The sequence below is a fragment of the Erpetoichthys calabaricus genome, chromosome 13 (assembly GCF_900747795.2).
Source record: "Erpetoichthys calabaricus chromosome 13, fErpCal1.3, whole genome shotgun sequence".
Taxonomy (NCBI): domain Eukaryota; kingdom Metazoa; phylum Chordata; class Cladistia; order Polypteriformes; family Polypteridae; genus Erpetoichthys; species Erpetoichthys calabaricus.
Genome location: NC_041406.2, coordinates 19,896,334 through 19,920,109, shown reverse-complemented (window position 1 = coordinate 19,920,109; position 23,776 = coordinate 19,896,334). Strand labels below are relative to the sequence as shown.

General features: G+C 41.5%; 1 protein-coding gene across 2 annotated transcripts in view; it reads right to left on the bottom strand.

Annotated features, from left to right (window-relative positions):
* tert (telomerase reverse transcriptase) overlaps positions 1-13,838 on the bottom strand; it is a 65,210-nt gene extending 51,372 nt beyond the window's left edge. For both annotated transcript variants that reach the window (XR_003718194.2, XM_028817991.2), the window contains exons 1-3: positions 13,360-13,838; positions 5,766-7,467; positions 1,658-1,847 (exon numbers count right to left, since the gene is read on the bottom strand). Coding sequence is in view for 1 of the 2 variants with exons in the window: in XM_028817991.2 (XP_028673824.1) it covers positions 1,658-1,847; positions 5,766-7,467; positions 13,360-13,578 (2,111 nt within the window). In the remaining variant the exon portion in view is untranslated. The remainder of the gene's footprint in view (positions 1-1,657; positions 1,848-5,765; positions 7,468-13,359) is intronic.
* Positions 13,839-23,776: the final 9,938 nt, after the last annotated feature.

The window sequence follows — 23,776 nt, the reverse complement described above, 5'->3', positions numbered from 1 at the left end:
TCAGCTTTAATTCAGTGGGGTGAACAAAACGATTGCATAAAAATGTGAGGCAACTAAAGCATTTTTTGAACACAATCCCATCATTTCAGGGGCTCAAAAGTAATTGGACAATTGACTCAAAGGCTATTTCATGGGCAGGTGTGGGCAAGTCCGTCGTTATGTCATTATCAATTAAGCAGATAAAAGGCCTGGAGTTGATTTGAGGTGTGGTGCTTGCATGTGGAAGATTTTGCTGTGAACAGACAACAAGCAGTCAAAGGAGCTCTCCATGCAGGTGAAAGAAGCCATCCTTAAGCTGCGAAAACAGAAAAAACCCATTGAAGAAATTGCTACAATATTACGAGTGGCAAAATCTACAGTTTGGTACATCCTGAGAAAGAAAGAAAGCACTGGTGAACTCAGCAATGCAAAAAGACCTGGACGTCCACGGAAGACGACAGTGGTGGATGATCGTAGAATCATTTCCATGGTGAAGAGAAACCCCTTCACAACAGCCAACCAAGTGAACAACACTCTCCAGGAGGTAGGCATATCGATATCCAAGTCTACCATAAAGAGAAGAATGCATAAAAGTAAATACAGAGGGTGCACTGCAAGGTGCAAGCCACTCATAAGCCTCAAGAATAGAAAGGCTAGATTGGACTTTGCTAAAGAACATCTAAAAAAGCCAGCACAGTTCTGGAAAAACATTCTTTGGACAGATGAAACCAAGATCAACCTCTACCAGAATGATGGCAAGAAAAAAGTATGGAGAAGGCATGGTATAGCTCATTATCCAAAGCATACCACATCATCTGTAAAACAAGGTGGAGACAGTGTGATGGCTTGGGCGTGCATGGCTGCCAGTGGCACTGGGACACTAGTGTTTATTGATGATGTGACACAGGACAGAAGCAGCCAAATGAATTCTGAGGTGCTCAGAGACATACTGTCTGCTCAAATCCAGCTAAATGCAGTCAAATTGATTGGGCAGCGTTTCATGATAAAGATGGACAATGACCCAAAACATACAGCCAAAGCAACCCAGGAGTTTAATAAAGCAAAGAAGTGGAAAATTCTTGAATGGCCAAGTCAGTCACCTGATCTTAACCCAATTGAGCATACATTTCACTTGTTGAAGACTAAACTTCAGACAGAAAGGCCCACAAACAAACAGCAACTGAAAGCCGCTGCAGTAAAGGCCTGGCAGAGCATTAAAAAGGAGGAAACCCAGCATCTGGTGATGTCCAGGAGTTCAAGACCTCAGGCTGTCATTGCCAGCAAAGGGTTTTCAACCAAGTATTAGAAATGAAAATTTTTTTTCCAGTTATTTAATTTGTCCAATTACTTTTGAGCCCCTGAAATGAAGGGATTGTGTGAAAAAAATGCTTTAGTTGCCTCACATTTTTATGCAATCGTTTTGTTCACCCCACTGAATTAAAGCTGAAAGTCTGCACTTCAACTGCATCTGAGTTGTTTCATTTAAAATTCATTGTGGTAATGTACAGAACCAAAATTAGAAAAAAGTTCTCTCTGTCCAAATATTTATGGACCTAACTGTATATGCATAAATAAAATATTTACTTTGTAAAACATCTTGGTATTTGCTATCGAAGCAGATTATGCAATGTGTTTTTGTGTCATGCTTTGTGCCTTTACAAAATATCATGAAATTAACCTGATTGCAATGTTCTGCAACTGTTTCCAGATAATCTTCCTGTAGAAGCGCAAACTGTTCTTTTGAAAGGCAGTTTCAGTAATATAGAAAAAAGACTTCAAGAGTAGCACAACAAAGGTCTCCATTAACCAAAAAAGGAACTTGGCCAGGATAGTTTCACGATATCTGTGCTCACCTGCATGAACAGGAGCTAGGAAGAAAAAAAAAAAAAAAAAGGACAAATCATTTTAACATCTAGAAGAAAAAAATCTCTTAAAAGTAAACTCAATTTAACACCTTCATTAATGTTTACCTAAATTTAACAGTGAAATTCTGCTTATACAGTAATTCACATTATACCCTTCAGAACTAATAAACAGCATCAACGTCATCTTATTATTATATACACAATATTTTTTTCCTTCTACTTTAAAAAGCTTTCCATGCAGCTTCCCGTGACAAAGAGGGATAAGCGGATTATTATATACACAATACTGTATTACTTTTCTTAGATTTCAAAAAAGCTCTTGATGCAGTTTCCAATGACAAAAAAGGGATTCATGGTTACCAGTTCCAAACCGGTTTATGATTCAAAATTATATTCCTACCATGCTTCGGACTAAAACTCCAAAATAGGGACACTGAGATCCACCCCTAGATTCAGGCCTGGTGACAGCATTCACAACGAAAAAAACGCCCGATGGTCAAGTGACCCAAGTGGTGTGCTTGATCTAAGGTCAAAGCTTTATGGAGTCGCTGTGTTATCCTCCCACCCACAAGGTGAAGGGTATTAGGTTCAATGCAGGTTGAGTTACATGTGCACGTGGGACAGACTTAGACAAGTAAGATAGATCTTGGGAATGGCAACTGACTCTTGCAACATGAGACATTATTTCCCAGAAACGGAAGGAGCCAGTACTTATGCAAGATATTAAAGTGTACTAGCTAGGTATACCTGAACTACCAATAACACTGACTCTGAAACCAAATACCTGAATAAAACATGAACTTTCTCCTGTTATGAAGCAGTCCTGCATGAAAAGTTCTATGTGGATGCTAGCAAATATACAAGCTGTATGACTGGGGCTGTGCAGTTTGAGTTTTCGCTAGTGTACAATCAATCTACCTCAACAGAATTTTAATCCGTTAAGTATTTAAAAAAGGTGGATGTAATGCTCAAAATGAAATAACTATTGACTCTGCGAGTCTGCTGGGAATCCTCAATTCAAAGCTTAGTGGACCAAATTCAAAAATACAGTGGAACACGGCGAGGGTCTGAACATTCAGTGAGGTCCATAAGAAATAAATTGAAATGAACACAGGAGTTAATATAGATTACGTCAGATGTCACAGCCAACTTTTTTATCCCTAATTCACAAACTTCTAATCTGGAAGCAAAACAATAATCCAACCTGATTCTGCCCACCATGGTATAAACAGTTCCTTTTCTAATCAAGTAACTGGCATCAGCAGCAGTAGTATTGCTCAGCCTTTTCACCAACTACATTTTCAACTCCGCATTAATCAGAAATTGTCCTACCTTGGTCTTCAACTGTTGATCTTCTCTCTATGTTTTGCTTGACACCAATTATAGCCGATAATTGCTTTTTAGTTTAAACTCCTCATTAAAATGAATATATTCACTTTTCTCAATGCATTTCCATGAAAAATGCAAAGACTCAAACCCAAAATTGCCGAGTTTCTTTTTCATATTCCCAGATTTAAGTCAGGGGGCCATAATAACCCTTCAGCAATGAAGACAGTATAACAGCCGCCAAACTGACGGCACTGAATCCATTGAATCTGCATACATTACTGGCCATGTGAAAATTAGAGATTACCTTTTCACGAAGTGAGCTATCCAGGCTGATGTCAAAGTGAATTTAAAAGAGGTTTCATGCAGTGGAGGAGATGGGATGAACAGGAGAAAAACTGTAAAAAGAAATGTCTAGGGAGAGGGAGAGAGCAATCGCTATGTTTGAAAATTGTAGAAAAAGTTCTTGTCTTTCAGAAAGTCAGATGAAGCACTCAGTGGTGATAGCTTTAGAATCATTCACCATGGTCCTTACAGTGGAGAAGTTCATTTAGGAAACTGGAGATTTGTAATAATCAGTTATTTTCTAAACCACAGGGCTGATGGAGCCTATCCCAGCTAGCATAGGGCACAAGGCAGGAACAAACCCTTGACAGGATGCCAGCCCACCGCAGGGTGAACACATATACATACACACTCCCCAACCACACACTAGGGCTAATATAGTAACTCAGATCCACCTAACTTTCATTTCTCTGGATGGTGGGAGAAAACCAGGAGCAGCCAGAGGGCTAAACATGCAAACTCCATGCAGGAAGGACCCTGGACGCGAACCCTGGTCTCCTTACTGCGAGGCAGCAGTGCTACCACTGCGCCACCCAGTTTGTAATAAACCTATCATCATAAATAAGTAAATATGCCTATGTGACAAGTGAATGTTGCATGCTATCACATTTTCTCATTCTAACTGCTTGTTACATCAATGTGACCGTGCCTGTGCACATGCCTATGTGATTATGGGCCTACGGGCCTTTTGAGTGTGTAAAGTAACTCATAAAACAGCACTTATTTAAGTGCAGAACCATGCACTGTTGTACGGAAGAAGAAGCTAAGAATCTTTAAGTATATAAGAAGTTAAGAACCTTTAAGTATAGAAGAAGAAGTAAAGAACTTTTAAGTACAGAAATAACTAAAGTTTCTCAAGAAAAGCTAAGTTTAGAGAAGACATTTTTTTCTTTTTTTTGCCTTTTATTCTACATGTATAACTATTTTTTCCTTTATTCTTGTGTGGATTATTTGCTTTTAACTTTCACTAAATACTTTAAAAACAAACTTTTGGACCGAGAGATTTCTTTTGACACGCGTTTTACTCGTGCTTGATCTTGCCTTATACTTCGGGGACTACACCAGATGTTCGACTACTTCAAGCTGTTTTTTCCAGAAATAGGTATGTAAATTCACATGGTGTTGAGGCTCATGGAACGTAAAACACATTGACATTTGCCATAAATAAATATTTTATGTTGATTAATGTGTGAAACTATGCTTTGTGTGCTTTTCAGAAAACGGAGGTTTTTTTTTTTTTAAACAATATTCAGCCTTGGACCAAAACAGAAACAAAAATAATTGGAACTCAAAGAGTTAAACAAATTTGACAAGGTGTTTATGTCTCAGTGCTGAAATGAATGGAGAACTGACAAACCAACAGGTAACAAGCTAGGCTTTCTTTTTTTAAAGCCAGAGAGGCGAGTACCTGCTATCAAACACATCTCAGTGGTAAAATGTGTTTCAAAACCATCAGAATTTTTAGTTCTACCATGAAATGGACTTTTTGCAATACTGCACACTCCTAGCTCCTTGGTCTGCAACAGAGTTCGCAGCAATCTAACAAACTGAACTCTAAGGTCAAATTAACCTGTGTCCAGACCATAAGGTCTAATGTTAAAGCACTCTTAAAACATTATGTTTGAAAGGGTCCATCTATTCATCTTCCAAACTCACTCCTACAACTTCAAATTTTCAGGGACAGCAGCATTAAGCACAAGATGAAACCAGCCTTGGAGATGCCTTCAGGAACCAGCCCAGCTCTTCAAAATAAGGCCAAGTCAAACCTTTCTGACCACACTTTATACAAGTTTACAGATATACATTCTTGAAATTCTTGCAGGCTATCTACAGTAGTTATCAAGGCCCCCTTAAGGCACGTTTCTCAATTACTGGGTCACTGGTTGCTATCATTGGGTGTGTGATTGTGTCACAGTGAATCACCTAAGCGATTAAGAGCACTGTGGGATATTTATCTCTATTTGAATATGTAAACACTTCACAAACAGGAATTGCCCCACCTCCATTCTTGCAAGAATAACCTAGGGGGACCCACAACCTTCCCTGCCTGCCCACCATTACATTCGAGCCAGATTCAACAAAGAACTCCCAACGCTTGTGAGTCAACAATAAATATAAAAATGTAAAACTAGATCACTAAACAGTAAAGGTTGAGAAACACTGCCCTAAAGGACAAATCAGCTCAAACACTCAACCCACTCCTGCCTGTTCACAAATCAACTCACAGAAATTATTAAATTCTAATTGTACCTTCTTTGTTGAGTTTGATCCATGTACAGTCATTGACTCTCATTTTCCACATGAGCTCCTGAAGTGACAGCTTGTCAAACCTTCCCATAAAAACAACCTTTTTCACATTTTTCAAGAACCTGCACTTGTTATGGTTGGACCCCCAAAGCTGCTGCGGGACAACAAAGTGCAAGCATTCTCTGACAAAAGTATACACTTTCCAGGGTAGCGTGTACTGCAGCAGAAGCTCCTCCAAGTCCTCCATCCGATTACGTCTTGGACTTGTCAGCTTATTTTCCTGTAAACCCCCTTCTTTGACATCATCGGGAAAAAGAACTGGACTGCTGTCATGTGTTACTACTGACCGAGGTGAGGACAACTTGTCAAATGAGGGTTTAATAGGACAATTCTTTTTCAAGAGTTCAAAATATGGACATCTTTTATCCCTTTTCAGAAACTGCTGAAACAGCCCCCTCATATGCCAATAACGTTTTGGCATGTTCCTTTTCTCCCAGTAATTATCTGGCCTCTTTTTGACATCTTGATCCTCATACAAAGAACTTCTTAGGAAAACTGTCTCCACAAGCCACTTTCCATGTGCTTTGAAGTTTGGTACTTGGCTAAGCAAGGAGCTCTTATTCAGGTTTTTAATAAAACATGAACTTGAGTACAACATATGTTGTCTCTTGATATAGACTGTTGATAAAAAATTAGATTGTGTTGGGGTTTTTCTTTCCTTTTTAAGGACATTTGAAGATTTGTCTACCTGCACAGTGTTAGGCACACGTGATTGGTTGTTCTTTTGTTCTGTTTTGCTCGTCTCTGTTGTGCTCTTGCAGTCACTAATAGCAAAGCTTGATTTATCACAATCAGTTTTTTCACTAGCTTCTTCACACATCTTAGCTGAAATTACTGTAAATCGAGATTCTTGTTGTAATCCATCAGACATCTCAACAACAGAAGGTCCATCTGCTATGTTACTTGCAGCAGATGTTGTACTCGGTGCCTTGAAATCTTTACTGACTGCATCTTCTGTTACAGGCACCGACAGCAAATCTGAAAGATAACCAGGAGATACACTACCTTCCTTACATAGTAGGAGTTCAACACCATGGCCACTGGAGTGGCTTGTAAGGTGATGAATATGCTCTACTTTAAGCTTTTTGGCAGGAGGATACAGACCAGTATTAAGCCCTCTTTTCAACTGTCTATTTACTGTGATTTCCTGGTTTTTCTCTGTAAAAAATGGAGGCAAACTGTAAACATTCTTGATTTCTTGTCTTTGGATCCGCACAGACTTCCTTTTATAAAAACCAACTCTGGACTTTAGCAGTTTTGATAAAACATTACATTTGGCATTAACTGGTCTTTGTCTGACACATCTGAATGAGGCAAGTGAACCAGATGAAAGTAGGCTATAGAAAGGTACTCCACAGATCTGAAAGCAGGAGCTGGGTGGAGACACAGTGAAAAGAGAGCAGTGCTCCAGCAAGTGCATCATGACATCATCACCCACCCTGCTCAGAAGGGTCTCCCAAAGTGTGCTGCTGCCCATCATTACTGTGGTTGTATTGGGCTGATAGCTGCATATGCTCGGTGCAAACTTGACATGAACAGAGCTGGTCTCACCGATGCTGGAGTAGCCAAAAGCAAGGACATTCTTCTTCCCTTTTGCACACAACCTCTGGAGTATTCGGGACACAACCTCCCTCTGGGAGGACAGCTAGAAAGAAGACAACAAAATTACTAAAAGCACAATAATAGTCACAATAGTAATAATAATAATAGAACAGCAATATATAAGGAGGGTGGAGCCCTTGCCACTGACTAATGTACCTGAGTTACAGAAGTCTGCTTTATTGTTAAAATAAACTTTAAGTGATCTCTGGCTTTTTTGTAATAATTCTGTACCTTTTTATACTGTATGTTTATTTTAAGTTTTATTGTATTATTTTCCATATGGCAATTTGAATCGGCATAGCTGCCACAATTTTACGATATTTTCTCATGTACAGGGTCATGTTGTTTTACATTTGCTAGGCATGGTTGCGCATAGGCTCGTGTGGTATACTAGTACTAAAAACATTCCGAAAAGCCTCATTTTTAAAAAGAGTATTGTACCAGCATTTTGGTATTTTCAGTAATGGAAGTAAATGGTGTACATACAGCTTGATTCATCCTCCTTCTGCTCAAATTCCCCAACACCACTGGTCTTCAACACGCTGTGAACGCAATGGGAGACCACTCCCATCCCTATGCTCTGTGAGACTCATCGGCGGACAACTACTGCTCTTCACTGTGCTAGAGATTCTGAAAGGGAACTGCTCATTGTATTGATGCAGAATGTGCATGAATGCGCTGTGTGCCAGGAAGGCTGCCTTGAGATGTGGTGGAGAAGTTATACATTAATTGCTTCAGTAGCGTTTTGGTACCAATACTGAGGTCCAAAAATTGGTTATCGTTACCAAAGTCAAAATTTTAGCACTGATCCAACACTAGGTGTGTGTCACAAGATTTGCATCACAAAATGTCACAACATCAGCAGCAATATAATCCTTGTAACACATGTCTAAACTTATGGACTTACTAAAATCAAATATCTTCTCATGCTTTATTACTAGGCAATTTATTTGTTAGGGCATTTTCAACTTCAGTTTTGGTTTTAATGACAACGTGGTGACAAACTGCTGCTACATTTTTAACCATTTTTGCCTTTTCACCTTGATCCTTTCACTTCCGTGTTATTCCATTCAGGAGGAGCTTTTTTCTCAGCAAAAGTATAACAAACCTTCCGTAATTATACTCAAAGCCACTTAACCCAATTCAGACGTGTATAGTGCCAGAGCCAATCCCACCTGTCTTTGAGGGTTGACAAGAAAGAGATATGTATTATGAACAGGGCTTCAGTCCATGAATTTATAAAAAAGAATTTCCCAACAGCTTCCAATTTCACACTCTGAACCTGTTTGGCTCCACAGTGGGTGTCAAAAAAATCAATTATAAAATGCAATAAAGTTGTAATTAACACTGTTTTTCACAAGTAGTTTTGCTCTGAAGCTGAAAAAGTATTTCAGTACTTTCATTTAAAATTATCTTCACAGGTGGTCAATTCTTTCCATACTTTGTTCTAAACAAAAACTGGACACCTAGAAAGTTTGCCTCAATAAGCCAAATAAAACATTATGCTTTCTCAGTGATGGATACCATCTTTTATTTAGTCACCACTATAGGCAAAATGTGGGCAAAATCATACTGTCATCGTTCACCCCATCTCATGAGGAGGGTAGAACCAGCTAGTACAAGAAAAAACGTCCATGAACAGACAGGAAAACGCCAGAGGGATCAGAGCATGTTTTTCCCTCTCTAGATGTTAAAAGTCTGCGGTGGGTTGGCACCCTGCCCAGGATTGTTTCCTGCCTTGTGCCCTGTGTTGGCTGGGATTGGCTCCAGCAGACCCCCGTGACCCTGTGTTCGGATTCAGCGGGTTGGAAAATGGATGGATGGATGTTAAAAGTTCTCCCTTAGAAGGAAAGACGTGCCATCCAAGAGAAAGAGGAGTCCAGAGAAGTCTGTCTGGCCTGGTGAGGTCAAATGTAAGAGCCAGAGGTTTAAGCCTTCTGGTCAAGTAATCAGGAGGAGTCTTAAGAAGAAATCTTTTTGCATAGCAATGACATTTTGCTAGTTAGGCAACTATTTAATGAAAACAGAAAACCGTATTACTATTCATAATACCTAGACAATATAAGAAACCAGTAACCACAAAGGAGTTTGCTATTGTTTTTGACGTACTGTAATTCTACTATGCCTTACGAAGAAATGTTCCTGGGAGATCTACCTAAATTTGTGTAAGGGAATCAGAATACTAAAATAAACAAAGAACTTCAAGCGATTCTGAATTGGATTAAGCAAGGTTTGAGAATATTATGTGTTGTGCTACTTTAAGACAAGTTTTATATGACTTGGGGCAACAAATAAGGTAGGAAAATGTGTATGGTGGTATCTTTCCTAAATGCAAAACCAACTGAAATCTCTTACATGAAAACATTATGAGGAAAAATATTTAGAACTTACCCAGAAAGTACTGTTTCATCATCCAAATAAGAGCTTTCGAAAAATTATTTAATGTAAATAACAAATGCAGAAACAAATTAAACATTTTTTATAGAATTATTTCACAAAATAATTGTAGTGAGAAGTCAAGCAAAATGACACCTTTTATTGGTTAACTGAACCAATTACAGTTGTGCTTGAAAGTTTGTGAACCCTTTAGAATTTTCTATATTTCTGCATAAATATGACCTAAAACATCATCAGATTTTCACTCAAGTCCTAAAAGTATATAAAGAGAAACCAGTTAAAGAAATGAGACAAAAATATTATACTTGGTCATTTATTTATTGAGGAAAATGATCGAATATTACATATTTGTGAGTGGCAAAAGTATGTGAACCTCTAGGATTAGCAGTTAGTTTGAAGGTGAAATTCGAGTCGGGTGTTTTCAATCAATGGGATGACAATCAGGTGTGAGTGGGCACCCTGTGTTATTTAATGAACAGGGATCTATCAAAGTCTGCTCTTCACAACACATGTTTGTGGAAGTGTATCATGGCATGAACAAAGGAGATTTCTGAGGACCTCAGAAAAAGAGTTGTTGATGCTCATCAGGCTGGAAAAGGTTACAAAACCATCTCTAAAGAGTTTGGACTCCACCAATCCACAGTCAGACAGATTGTGTACAAATGGAGGAAATCCAAGACCACTGGTACCCTCCCCAGGAGTGGTCGACCAACAAAGATCACTCCAAGAGCAAGGCATGTAATAGTCGGCGAGATCACAAAGGACCCCAGGGCAACTTCTAAGCAACTGAAGGCCTCTCTCACATTGGCTAATGTCCATGAGTCCACCATCAGGAGAACTCTGAACAACAATGGTATGCATGGCAGGGTTGCAAGGAGAAAGCCACTGCTCTCCAAAAAAAACATTGCTGCTCGTCTGCAGTTTGTTAAAGATCATGTGGACAAACCAGAAGGCTATTTGAAGAATGTTTTGTGGACAGATGACACCAAAATAGAACTTTTTGGTTTAAATGAAAAGCGTTATGTTTGGAGAAAGGAAAACACTGCATTCCAGTATAGGAACCTTATCCCATCTGTGAAACATGGTGGTGGTAGTATCATGGTTTGGGCCTGTTTTGCTGCATCTGGGCCAGGACGGCTTGACTTCCATACAACAGACAGACCCACAAACGTCATCGAGATATCAAGTTTTTTCGGTATCATGTGACCCTAAAAAAATCAAGATCCGTTGAAAACCAGAGATCGAAATTTTTGATGAATCTAAAACTTTCGCTCCTCCCCCATAGATGATAAGTTATGGTGCGGGAGGGCGCAAAGCAAAAATTAACAGATCTCTCCAGCCTAAGATTTATTTACCAGGAGAGGAGAACAATGTTCTCCCCGTGTCGGCGTGGATTTCCTCCGGGTACTCCGGTTTCCTCCCACAGTCCAAAGACATGCAGGTTAGGTGCATTGGCAATTCTAAATTGTCCCTAGTGTGTGCTTGGTGTGTGGGTGTGTGTGCGCCCTGCGATGGGCTGGCACCCTGCCCGGGGTTTGTTTCCTGCCTTGCGCCCTGTGTTGGCTGGGATTGACTCCAGCAGACCCCCGTGACCGTGTAGTTAGGATATTTAGAGGGTTGGATAATGGATGGATGGAGAACAATGCATAGCCTGACCCACTTAAAGGTTTTCCAATGCTATCTGTGTCCTGGTGTCTATACATACACAGGGAACTCCAGTTTGTGTATTACAACCTGCCTGAAGTTGCCTCGAAAGCCTACACATTGTAATCAGTTCAGTTAGCCAATAAAATGTGTCATTTTGCTTAACTTCTCATTTTATCCATAATGGCTGACACAGTACAACACCCTGCTACTACAAACAAAAGAATTGTGTTATTTTACAAAGATACTGCCTGCTGGCCATCAGTGCCATCATGCACACACGTGCTTTGGTCATCTAATGACAACTCATAAGAAAGATTCAGACAGACAAATAAGCATTGAAGCTCTGTCTGAGCTGATTATACATTACTGGCATTTACATTTATTCCTACATGCGCCAAGTGGTTATTTTTGCAAAATTTTTTTTTTAGTGCTGGGAATCAGTAAAAGATGTTGATTAGAACTGTGTGTTCTTTTCCACTGATGAAGAAACAATAACTCACTCAGTTTATAACATTTAATTGCATTTGTTTTAAGACTGAGCTGGAAACAGTTTTATTTAGGAACACAAAAGTAAAGATAAAATTAAAAGTTAAGGATATTTTTCTCAAGTGGGGACTGAATTCTGTTTTGTTAGCTTTTGAACCTTTTTTAAGTTTGTGATTTTTTTTTTTCCTAGTTTGACTATACAGTTATTTGTTGTATAAGCTCGACTTGATTGTGAAATTGTGAATTTCCCCTTGGGATTAATAAAGTATCTATCTATCTGATTGTTTGGAATGTTATTTGCCTCATTTATAATAAAATAAAAAAAAGATAAGGATATTTTCATTATTATAACAACATAACAGAAACTGAAAATAAATACGATTTTAGAATAATTTCACAGTTATATTTGGTTCGTTTCAGATTCCTAAGAAAAAAATAGCCAAAGGTTAAACCTTTGAAAGTACAGTTTAGAAACGTGAAATATTCAACTAATTGATATTACAAAAATTAACATATACTTGCCTTTGTGAGTTCTGTGGATTATCTACAGGTATATATCCCCAAGTCTGTAAAAAATATTTAATAGTTGTATATGATATGGTGGGCTTAAAAGATGGATGGCCGTTTTTCTATTGCAATCTTGCTTTCACTGCCATCTGAATAATAAAAGTAATTTAGTAACTTCGAGAAAGAAACCAGGTAGGCCAGTTTACTTTCTGCAGCTGTATAATGGCAACTGTAAACCTGGAGAAATGTCGCTATGAATACGCTTCCGTGTATCAAATGTATTAAGCAGGCTAATTATGAGCCCTGAATAAGGTGACCATCCGTACCCGTTTTCCGGGGACAGTCCCCTTTTTCGGACAACTGTCCCCACTCAGAAACATGTCCCCGTTTCCAGTCCTTACACGATCTTGCGTTAAGTTTTGCTTGTTCGTGTACGTTAGCACGTCGTAATGAAACTGCATTTTCACAACCAGGCATGAATTCTTCTCGAGATGTATGTAGTCTACGCTCCACTAGCCGCCCCCCATGTCCCAGGATTGGCCCAAAAAATTCTGGTCACATTACGGCAGAAAAGACTAAGAAATGGACAGAAACTAGTGAAGAATTCCTCTGTGTACTTTCATTATTTTTCAATTAAACAGAACGCAGTTGCTTAGAGAAGGAGACATCTGCCAAGGAGTCTGTGTTAACTGGCTGAGCGCCCAACAACCAGTGAGGTCTCGGTGATGGACTGGCAGGCTGCCTGCTTTACGCCCAACTCTTTCTGCCTGAGGCACTTCTATTATACCGTGACTCGATATTTTAATAAGTGAACTCGGAAAACGGATAGCATCGTCACTTTGAAACATTATCGTATCAAGAGCGAGGTTAAGCGTTCACACGGCTCGCCACACATTACCTGCTGCATGCACGGCGGTTGAGGCAGCTTTTTCGTGTCTTCCGTGGTGCACACCAGCGTACTGTGTAAAAACTTTTTATACTTTGCGCTGTCTCCGTGGCGGACCACCTCCAGACATTGGTTCCTCTGGAGGAAACATTCGAGGCCGTCCACGTGCGAGTATGCAGTTTTCAGAGTGCCCACGAGCACTTCAAACTCCTTCGTCGAAGACAGAGCCATCCTGTCACCGACTGCAGCTCTGCAGGATTTAACGCGGGGCTACTACCTTCGCGCTCCCGCGGGTTTAGCTTGCTATTTCAAGATCGCTAATTCGTGAGCAGGTTTATGTTAGGCTCTTCGATATTTTGGGGGATATTAAACCTGATGCCTGAGATGAATACCCGACTTTGCAATAGAGAAGCAACACTTTGAAATCCGCATGTCAATAACAGAGCTAGAATATTTTAAATTATACCACAGCATCAGTCCGAAAACATGGACAGGAAAAAGATATTTTGACCCTTACAGCTATCCGTAGCCTACTTTATTTCTCCAAATAAACATGTGCGCTTGTAGTGGGCGTGGCCTATTCTTCTTTCAGCTGCTCATGTTAGGGGTCGCCACTGCGGATCATTTTGTAGCATATCGTCCTGTCTTCTGCATTTTGCTCTGTTACATCCACCACCTGCATGTCCTCTCTCACCACATCCATAAACCTTTCTTAGGCCTTCCTCTTTTTCTCTTGCCTGGCAGCTCTCTCCTTATGACCCTTCGCCCAATATACCCAGCATCTCTCCTCTGCACATGTCCAAATCAACACAATCTTGCCTCTCTGACTTTGTCTCTCAACCGTCCAACTTATGCTGACCCTCTAATGTCCTCATTTCTAATCCTGTCCATCCTCGTCACACCCAATGCGAATCTTAGCATCTTTAACTCTGCCACCTCCAGCTGTCTCCTGCTTTCTGGTCAGTGCCACCATCTCCAACCCATATAACAAAGCTGGTCTCACTACCGTCCTGTAGACTTTCCCATTTACTCTTGCTGATACCCGTCTGTCACAAATCACTCCTGACACTCTTCTCCACCCATTCCACCCTGCCTGCACTCTCTTTTTCACCACTCCTCCACAATCCCCATTACTCTGTACTGTTGATCCCAAGTATTTAAACTCATCCACCTTTGCCAACTCTACTCCTTGCATCCTCACCATTCCACTGACCTACCTCTCATTCACACACATGTATTCTGTCTTGTTCCTACAACTCTCCAGGGTCTCCTCAACCTGCTCCCTACTATCACTACAGATCACGATGTCATCAGCAAACATCATAGTCCACAGGGACTCCTGTCTAATCTCGTCTGTCAACCTGTCCATCACCATTGCAAATAAGAAATGGCTCAGAGCCGATCCCTGATGTAATCCCACCTCCGTCACTCCTACCGCAGACCTCACCACTGTCACACTTCCCTCGTACATATCCTGTACAACTCTTACGTACTTCTCTGCCACTCCCGACTTCCACATACAATACCACAGCTCCTCTCGAGGCACCGTGTCATATGTTTTCTCCAGGTCCACAAAGACGCAATGCAACTCCTTCTGGCCTTCTCTAAACTTCTCCATCAACATCCTCAGAGCAAACATTCTCTTTCTTGGCATGAAACCATACTGCAGCTCACTAATCATCACCTCACTTCTTAACCGAGCTTCCACTACTCTTTCCCATAACTTCATGCTATGGCTCATCAATTTTATCCCCCTGTAGTTAGTATAGTCCTGTACATCCCCCTTATTCTTAAGTATCAGCACCAGTACACTTCTTCTCCACTCCTCAGACATCCTCTCACTTACCAAGATTCCATTAAACAATCTGGTTAAAAACTCCACTGCCATCTCTCCTAAACACCTTCATGCTTTAGCAGGTATGTCACCTGGACCAGCAGCTTTTCCATTCTTCATCCTCTTTATAGCTGTCCTTACTTCCTCCTTGCTAATCCGTTGCACTTCCTGATTCACTATCTCCACATCATCCAACCTCTTCTCTCTCTCGTTCTCTTCATTCATCAGCCTCTCAAAGTACTCTTTCCATCTGCTCAACACTCTCCTCGCTGGTGAGTACATTTCCATCTTTATCCTTTATCACCCTAACCTGATGCACATCTTTCCCAGCTCAGTCCCTCTGTCTAGCTAATCGGTCCTTTTCTCCCTCCTTAGTGTCCAACCTCTCATACAACTCATCATACGCCTTTTCTTTAGCTTTTGCCACCTCTCTCTTCACCTTGCGCCTTATCTCCTTGTACTCTTCTCTACTTTCTACATCTCTCTGACTATCCCACTTCTTCTTTGCCATCCTCCTCCTCTGTATACTCTCCTGTATTTCCTCATTCCATCACCAGGTTTCCTTTTCCTCCTTCCTCTTTCCAGATGTCACGCCAAGCACTCTTCTTGCTGTCACCCTTACTACTTCTGCTGTAGTTTCCCAGCTGTCTGGTAATTCTTCACTGCCACCCTGTGCCTGTCTCACCTTCTCCCTAAACTCAACCTTGCAGTCTTCCTTTTTCAACTTCCACCATTTGATCTTTGGCTCTGCCCTCACTCTCTTCCTCTTCTTGATCTCCGTCATCCTACAGACCACCATCCTATGTTGCCTAACTACACTTTCCCCTGCCACCACTTGGCAGTCTTCAGTCTCCTTCGGATCAGCTCTTCTGCATAGTATGTAATCTACATGTGTGCATCTTCCTCCACTCTTGTGCGAAACCCTATGTTCCTCCCTCTTCTTAAAATACATAGTCACCACAGCCATGTCCATCCTTTTGGCAAAATCCACTATCCTCTGACCTTCTTTATTCCTCTCCTTGACTCCATACCTACCCATCACCTCCTCGTCTCCACTGTTCCCTTCACCAATATGTCCATTCCAATCCGCTCCTATCACCACTTTCTGTCCCTTGGATACATTGTTCATCACTTCATCCAACTCACTCCAGAAATCTTCCATCTCACCCATTGCACACCCAACTTGTGGTACATATGCACTGACAACATTCATCATCACACCTCCAATTTCCAGCTTCATAATCATTACTCTGCCTGACACTCCTTTCACCTCCAAAACACTCTTGTCATACTGTTCCTTCAGAATAACTCCTACCCCATTTCTCCTCCCATCCACACCATGATAGAACATGAATCCACCTCCGATCCACCTGACCTTACTCCCTTTACTCCTTACTCTTACTTAGTGGTCGTGGCCTATTAATTCATTAAAAAAAAGATGCTAGATCCAGGCTGCTGCTTCAGACTATTGAAATATAAGGAGTGGAGTGGCGGTGATCAGATTCAGTGCTTGAGGTCTGCTGGAGTGAAATCATACACGTCAACCGACCCAAGTCAGATATGTGTGCAGCCACCTGAATTTTTAAAATGGGGTTAACTATCGTGGGTGGAGCACCGATGACATATGGATGTGTTTAACCTCTTATTGGACATTCAGACAGTCCGTTGATGTGTAGTCGGTGTTAATTACAATGAGAAGTTAATGTGTAATTATAAGTAGACTAGACATTAAGCCCATTACAATAACGGGCGCTAGAACATAGTCCATAAACATTAGTAGGAACAGTCTATATTAAATGGCAAGAGACCTTTTACCTCATTAAATTTTTTCCGTAAAATGCCTGTAATTTTCTCTGACAGTAATACTGGCTTTGCTGTCTGTAATATGCATTTAATTTTCTGTCACAACGGTGGGCAATCAGCAGATTCTCCCCAGCAACTGATTTAATGTGCACGAAAATAAATCTACTTTTAAAAGTCATTGTATTGTAATATCATGAAAATTCGTATACTGTATTTAGGAAAACCCCTTCAACGATTTTCACTTTACACTTTACCGGGCCAAGCTTCTTAATCGCAAATCTGACATCCTCAGAGTGAACACTTGCACAATAATGGGGAAGCTGGTCTCCGCGTCTCAGTACCTGATTGGATTTTTCGTGTTTTATGTTTTAGGTCTTAGCTCATTTACCGAAATCCGATTGGATCGGCCGTGCGATATTTTATAGGTCCCGCCCTCCCTGTCTTGTGTGACGTGTCAGGTGGCCTTTGAAGCATCTGCTTTGTAGCATCGCACCGTGCCCCGCGCATGCGCACTTCACCAGAAGACACACACACACGGACACCTGGATGCACACAGGGGTTTTATTAATGAGGATAGTGCAGCAGAGTGGAGACATTATGGGCAGGTCTAGCAGCAGAAAACTGTCAATCAAAGTTGACTTCAGTGAATTATATTGTTTATCGGACAAATTCGGTGAATCATGTTGTTCTCAGCACACATCAATCAAAAGTGAAATTGTCTAATTACCCCCGGTCTTGAGTTGTCCATCAACTTTAGCGATTTGTTGCATCTGTAAAGGTGAGGCCGGGCTAAAGGTGCCACTACACTACCAGGGCGTGTCACCCGTGTATTATGGGCGGAGTTAAACTTTTAACTTGACCCATGTTTAGCCAAGCCCCATTTTGCAAGCTGGAGCGGGAAGCACGTGGGTTAAACGCATAGTACTCGGGACGGGATGGCACAAAAGTGAAGATTTGGAGCGCCTAATAGCTGAGGTAACGCTATACTCCGGAGCACAAAACGATAATACGAACAAAAATTGACGTGTTTTGTAACAACATTCCAGAAACAGTTACATTCCACCCACCAGTTTTGATAGATAGATAGATAGATAGATAGATAGATAGATAGATAGATAGATAGATAGATAGATAGATAGATAGATAGGAAAAGCACTATATGATAGATAGATAGATAGATAGATAGATAGATAGATAGATAGATAGATAGATAGATAGATAGATAGATAGATAGATACTTTATTAATCCCAATGGGAAATTCACATTATCCAGCAGCAGCATACTGATACAATAAATAATATTAAATTAAAGATTGATAATAATAATAATGCAGGTGAAAAACAGACAATAACTATGTATAATGTTAAATGTTAACATTTACCCCCCCCCGGGTGGAATTGAAGAGTCGCATAGTTTGGGGGAGGAACGATCTCCTCAGTCTGTCAGTGGAGCAGGACGGTGACAGCAGTCTGTCGCTAAAGCTGCTCTTCTGTCTGGAGATGATCCTGTTTAGTGGATGCAGTGGATTCTCCATAATTGATAGGAGCCTGCTGAGCGCCCGTCACTCTGCCACAGATGTCAAACTGTTCAGCTCCATGCCAACAATAGAGCCTGCCTTCCTCACCAGTTTGTCCAGGCATGAGGCGTCTTTCTTCTTAATGCTGCCTCCCCAGCACAGCACCGCGTAGAAGAGGGCGCTCGCCACAACTGTCTGATAGAACATCTGCAGCATCTTATTGCAGATGTTGAAGGACGCCAGCCTTCTAAGGAAGTATAACCGGCTCTGTCCTTTCTTGCACAGCGCATCAGTATTGGCAGTCCAGTCTAATTTATCATCCAGCTGCACTCCCAGATATTTATAGGTCTGCACCATCTGCACACAGTCACCTCTGATGATCACGGGGTCTATGAGGGGTCTGGGCCTCCTAAAATCCACCACCAGCTCCTTGGTTTTGCTGGTGTTCAGTTGTAGGTGGTTTGAGTCGCACCATTTAACAAAGGTCATCAAAGGTTATCAACCAATCGTGTAAGCAGTGCAACACATAAGATCATGCAGGTACAAGTCAGGAGCTTCAGGTAATGTTCACGTCAAACACCAGAATGGGGAAAAGTGTATTCTCAGTTATTTTTACAGTGGCATGATTGTTGGTGCCAGACAGGCTGGTGTGTGCATTTGTGTAACTGCTGATCTCCTGGGAGTTCCACACACATTAGCCTCTAGCGCTTACTCAGAATGGTGTGAAAAACAAAAACATCCAGAGAGCCGCAGTCCTACGGATGGAATTGGCTTATTGATAAGGGAGGTCAGAGGAGAATGGCCAGACTGACAGAAACTCAGATAACCACTTTGTACAGCTCTGGTGAGCAGAAAAGCATCTGAAAATGCACAACATGTCGAACCTTGAGGTGGATGGGCTACAACAGCATTACAGCACATCAGGTAGAACTTCTGTCGATCAAGTAGAGAAAGCTAAGGCTGCACTGGGCACAGGATCACTAAAACTGCTCAGCTGAAGACTGGAAAAATAGAGTCTGCGCTGATGAAAGTCAATCGTTGCTGAGGCACACAGATGGTAGGGTCAGAATTTGGTGCCAACACCATGTGAATGTCTGCGTCTAACCTGCCTTGTGTCAAACACTCCAGGTTGCTGGTAGTTGGTGCAAAGGTGTGATGAAAATTTTCTTGGCACAATTTAGGCCCATTAATAGCACACAATCATCGCCTGAATGCCACTGCACTGCACTGACCACGTGCATTTCTCCATGTCCACAATTTACCCGACTTCTAATGGCTACTTCCAGAATGATGATGCACCATGTCGTAAAGCAAACTGGTTTCATGAACATGACAATGCATTCAGTAGCCTTCCCAGTCACCGGATCAGAATCCAACAGAACACCTTTTGGGACATGAGGCTCGCAGCATGAATGTGCAGCTGACGTGATGCAACTGTGTCAACATGGACCAGAATCTCAAAGGAATGTTTCAGAGATCTTGTGGAATCCATGGCATGAACAACCGAGGAGGTTTTGAGAGCAAAATTAGTTTAGTGGTCCTAAGAATGTGCTCAGTGAGTGTATATGTTTATTTTCATTTCATTATGAGTGTGGTCTTTTAGTCTTTGTGTGTTGGCTGCTGTAACGCCACACTTTCCACTGTGATGGACGACCGGCTACAGACTCCGGTCGCCACCCCCAGGCCGCCAGGAGGAGCCCTCCGGACAGCATGATTGTGCCCTGAGTTCCAGCAGGGCCTCATGGACTATGTAGTTTGTATACACAGCCCTGCTGGATACCTTGGGGACCACCGGGAGTCGCTGTAGGGGGGCTTGTGGGCTCTTATGTGCCCTGTAACCCGGGAGTGCGTCACAGTCACGTGACGGGAAGGAACGACGTGCTCCCGGGCTGAAGAAAGGACTGTTTAGCCTGACCCGCAGGGAATAAGGACTTGTGGGTTCGGCCAGGAACCACTTCCGGGTCAGGGGATATAAAAGGACTGTGGGAAAGCCCAGACACTGAGCTGAGCTGGGAGGTAGGGTGGCAAGTGTCTGGGCGAGGAGGAGAGAGAGTATTGTTTATAGAGAGAATAGTGTTTATATGAGTGTGGTGTGGAGAGTGCTTTGTGCACGGTTTATTTATAAAATAAATAATATTTATACATTCACCTGGTGTTCAGAATGGTACCTGAGGGTTCAAGAGGTGGACCACACCTCTATCTGTTACACCACTTTGGGACAAAAAAACAATAGAAAGACAATACTGTATAGACAAGCATATACATACATACTTACTGTACCTCTATTTACTTTTACCAAAACATTTTTTAAGTGTCAGTGGTTTAAAACAACAAAAAGATGGTCCTACTTCCAGCAGAAGTCTGTCATGTCTTCTTTAGCTTATAATAGTCACTCTCACAGGCGGAAAGTCTTCTATCAAAACCAGTCTTCAGGGTCAGATGAAGAAGGGGATCCACAGAAAAGCAGCTTGGCAGGTACCATATATGGCCAAAAGTTTATGAACACCTAATCATTACATGTGTTGGGCATCACATTCCAAAACTATGGGCATTAATGCAGAGTTGCCAACCACCTTTGCGACTATAACAGCCTCCTTTCTTCTCTGAAGGCTTTTCACAAGATTTTAGAGTTTGGACAATATTTATTTCCACACTTCTACAATGCCACAAGTCACTGTATCTGTGTAATCCCATTCACATGGATTTAAGGATAATGGTAGTATGGATCCACTGCCCCCCCTCCCGTACTGAAATCAATACTTTTATACTTCTCAAGGGCAACCATAAATCGCCAAAGAGGAAAAACTCTAACCTAAATCTGACTTCTCCTGGTAAAAGATGTGGAGGAACCCTTCAATGAATACAGGATTCTTTCAATGTAGAGAAAAGCCAAGCAAAATGACACCTCAAAAGCTTGCATATTGTTTTTTAGTTAGCCAATAAAAGGTGTCATTTTGCTTGGCTTTTCTCTACATTCACAATGGCTAACACGGTACAACACCCTAGTACTACAGGATTCTTTCAACAAAAGCATTGCTCAGAGTTCTACACAGACTTCATCCTACTCCCTGTAAGCGGCATCTGATGGGCCTCACTGCTGATCCTCAATCATATAATTATATACAATTATAAAAATAATCCTCAATTGTATTCCTGGCACTTTCTTCCACATGTTCTGGCTCTGTCCCCCATCATTTCCTTTTGGATGCACGTTTGTCATCTACTGTCTTCATTTTTTCTTGCAGTATTCCTCCGTTGCCTCACATCTTTCTTCTTTTAGACCTTTCTATGCTTCCGCTTAAACCCCCTGAACGCAAGTTATTTTGTTTTGAGTACCCTGGAGGCCAAATTACTTTATATACACAGTACTGTGCAAAAGTTTTAGGCAGGTGTGAAAAAATGCTGAAAACAAAGAATGCTTTCAGAAATATAAATAATGATTGTTTATTGTTATCAATTTACAAAATGCAAAGTGAGCGAACAAAAGAAAAATCTAAATCAAATCAATATTTGGTGTTACTACCTTTTGCCTTCAAACCAGCATCAATTCTTACAGGTCCACTTGCACAAAGTCAGGGATTTTGTAGGATTCTGGTCAGGTGTTTGATCAACCAATTCTACCAAACAGGTGCTAATGATCATCAATGTCACACGTAGGTTGAAACACAGTCATTAACTGAAATAGAAACAGCTGTGTAGGAGGCTTAAAACTGGGTGAGGAACAGCCAAACTCTGCTACCAAGGTGAGGTTGTGGAAGACAGTTTCATGTCATGGCAAGATTGAGCACAACAACAAGACACAAGGTAGTTCTACTGCATCAGCAAGGTCTCTCCCAGACAAAGATTTCAAAGCAGACTGGGGTTTCAAGATGTGCTGTTCAAGCTCTTTTGAAGAAGAACAAAGAAACGGGCAACATTGAGGATCGTAGACGCAGTGGTCGGCCAAGGAAACTTAGTGCAGCAGATGAAAGACACATCAAGCTTATTACCCTTCGAAATCGGAAGATGTCCAGCAGTGCCATCAGCTCAGAACTGGCAGAAACCAGTGGGACCCAGGTACATCCATCTACTGTCCGGAGAAGTCTGGCCAGAAGTGGCCTTCATGGAAGAGTTGCAGCCAAAAAGCCATACCTCCGACGTGGAAACAAGGCCAAGCGACTCAAGTATGCACGAAAACATAGGAACTGGGGTGCAGAAAAATGGCAGCAGGTGCTCTGGACGGATGAGTCAAAATTTGAAATATTTGGCTGTAGCAGAAGGCAGTTTGTTCGTCGAAGGGCTGGAGAGCGGTACAATAATGAGTGTCTGCAGGCAACAGTGAAGCATGGTGGAGGTTCCTTGAACGTTTGGGGCTGCATTTCTGCAAATGGAGTTGGAGATTTGGTCAGGATTAATGGTGTTCTCAATGCTGAGAAATACAGGCAGATACTTATCCATCATGCAATACCATCAGGGAGGCGAATGATTGGCTCCAAATGTATTCTGCAGCAGGACAATGACCCCAAACATAAAGCCAAAGTCATTAAGAACTATCTTCAGCGTAAAAAAGAACAAGAAGTTCTGGAAGTGATGGTATGGCCGCCACAGAGCCCTGATCTCAACATCATCGAGTGTGTCTGGGATTACATGAAGAGACAGAAGGATGTGAGGAAGCCTACATCCACAGAAGATCTGTGGTTAGTTCTCCAAGATGTTTGGAACAACCTGCCAGCTGAGTTCCTTCAAAAACTCTGTGCATGTGTACCTAGAAGAATTGATGCTGTTTTGAAGGCAAAGGGCGGTCTCACCAAATATTGATTTGATTTAGATTTCTCTTTTGTTCTTTCACTGCATTTTGTTGATTGATGAAAATAAATGATTAACACTTCTATTTTTGAAAGCATTCTTTGTTTACAGCATTTTTCACACCTTCCTAAAACTTTTGCACAGTACTGTATGTATATTGTATATAATATATGGCTGCCAGGGTAACAAAAAAAATTGTCACACACGTGCATGTGGGAGGTAGCTAAAGGGGTTGAATGAGAGTAATTCTGAACCAGACCGGGAAGTAGCCGAGTGCGCAGACTCTTTTTCTTTCCTTTCTGCAGACCGTTCACGGGAAATTCCGCCTGGCCCTGATGACATCAATTCTGGTTCTGACCCCTTTGACGTCACTTCCAGGCCCGAGCCTATGGATGAAGACCTTTCCATTTCCGACCCCTTTTGAGGTCACTTCCTATTCTGGCCTTTAAAAGCCGCCACCTTTCCTCTATCCTCTGAGTTCTGTTCGGGA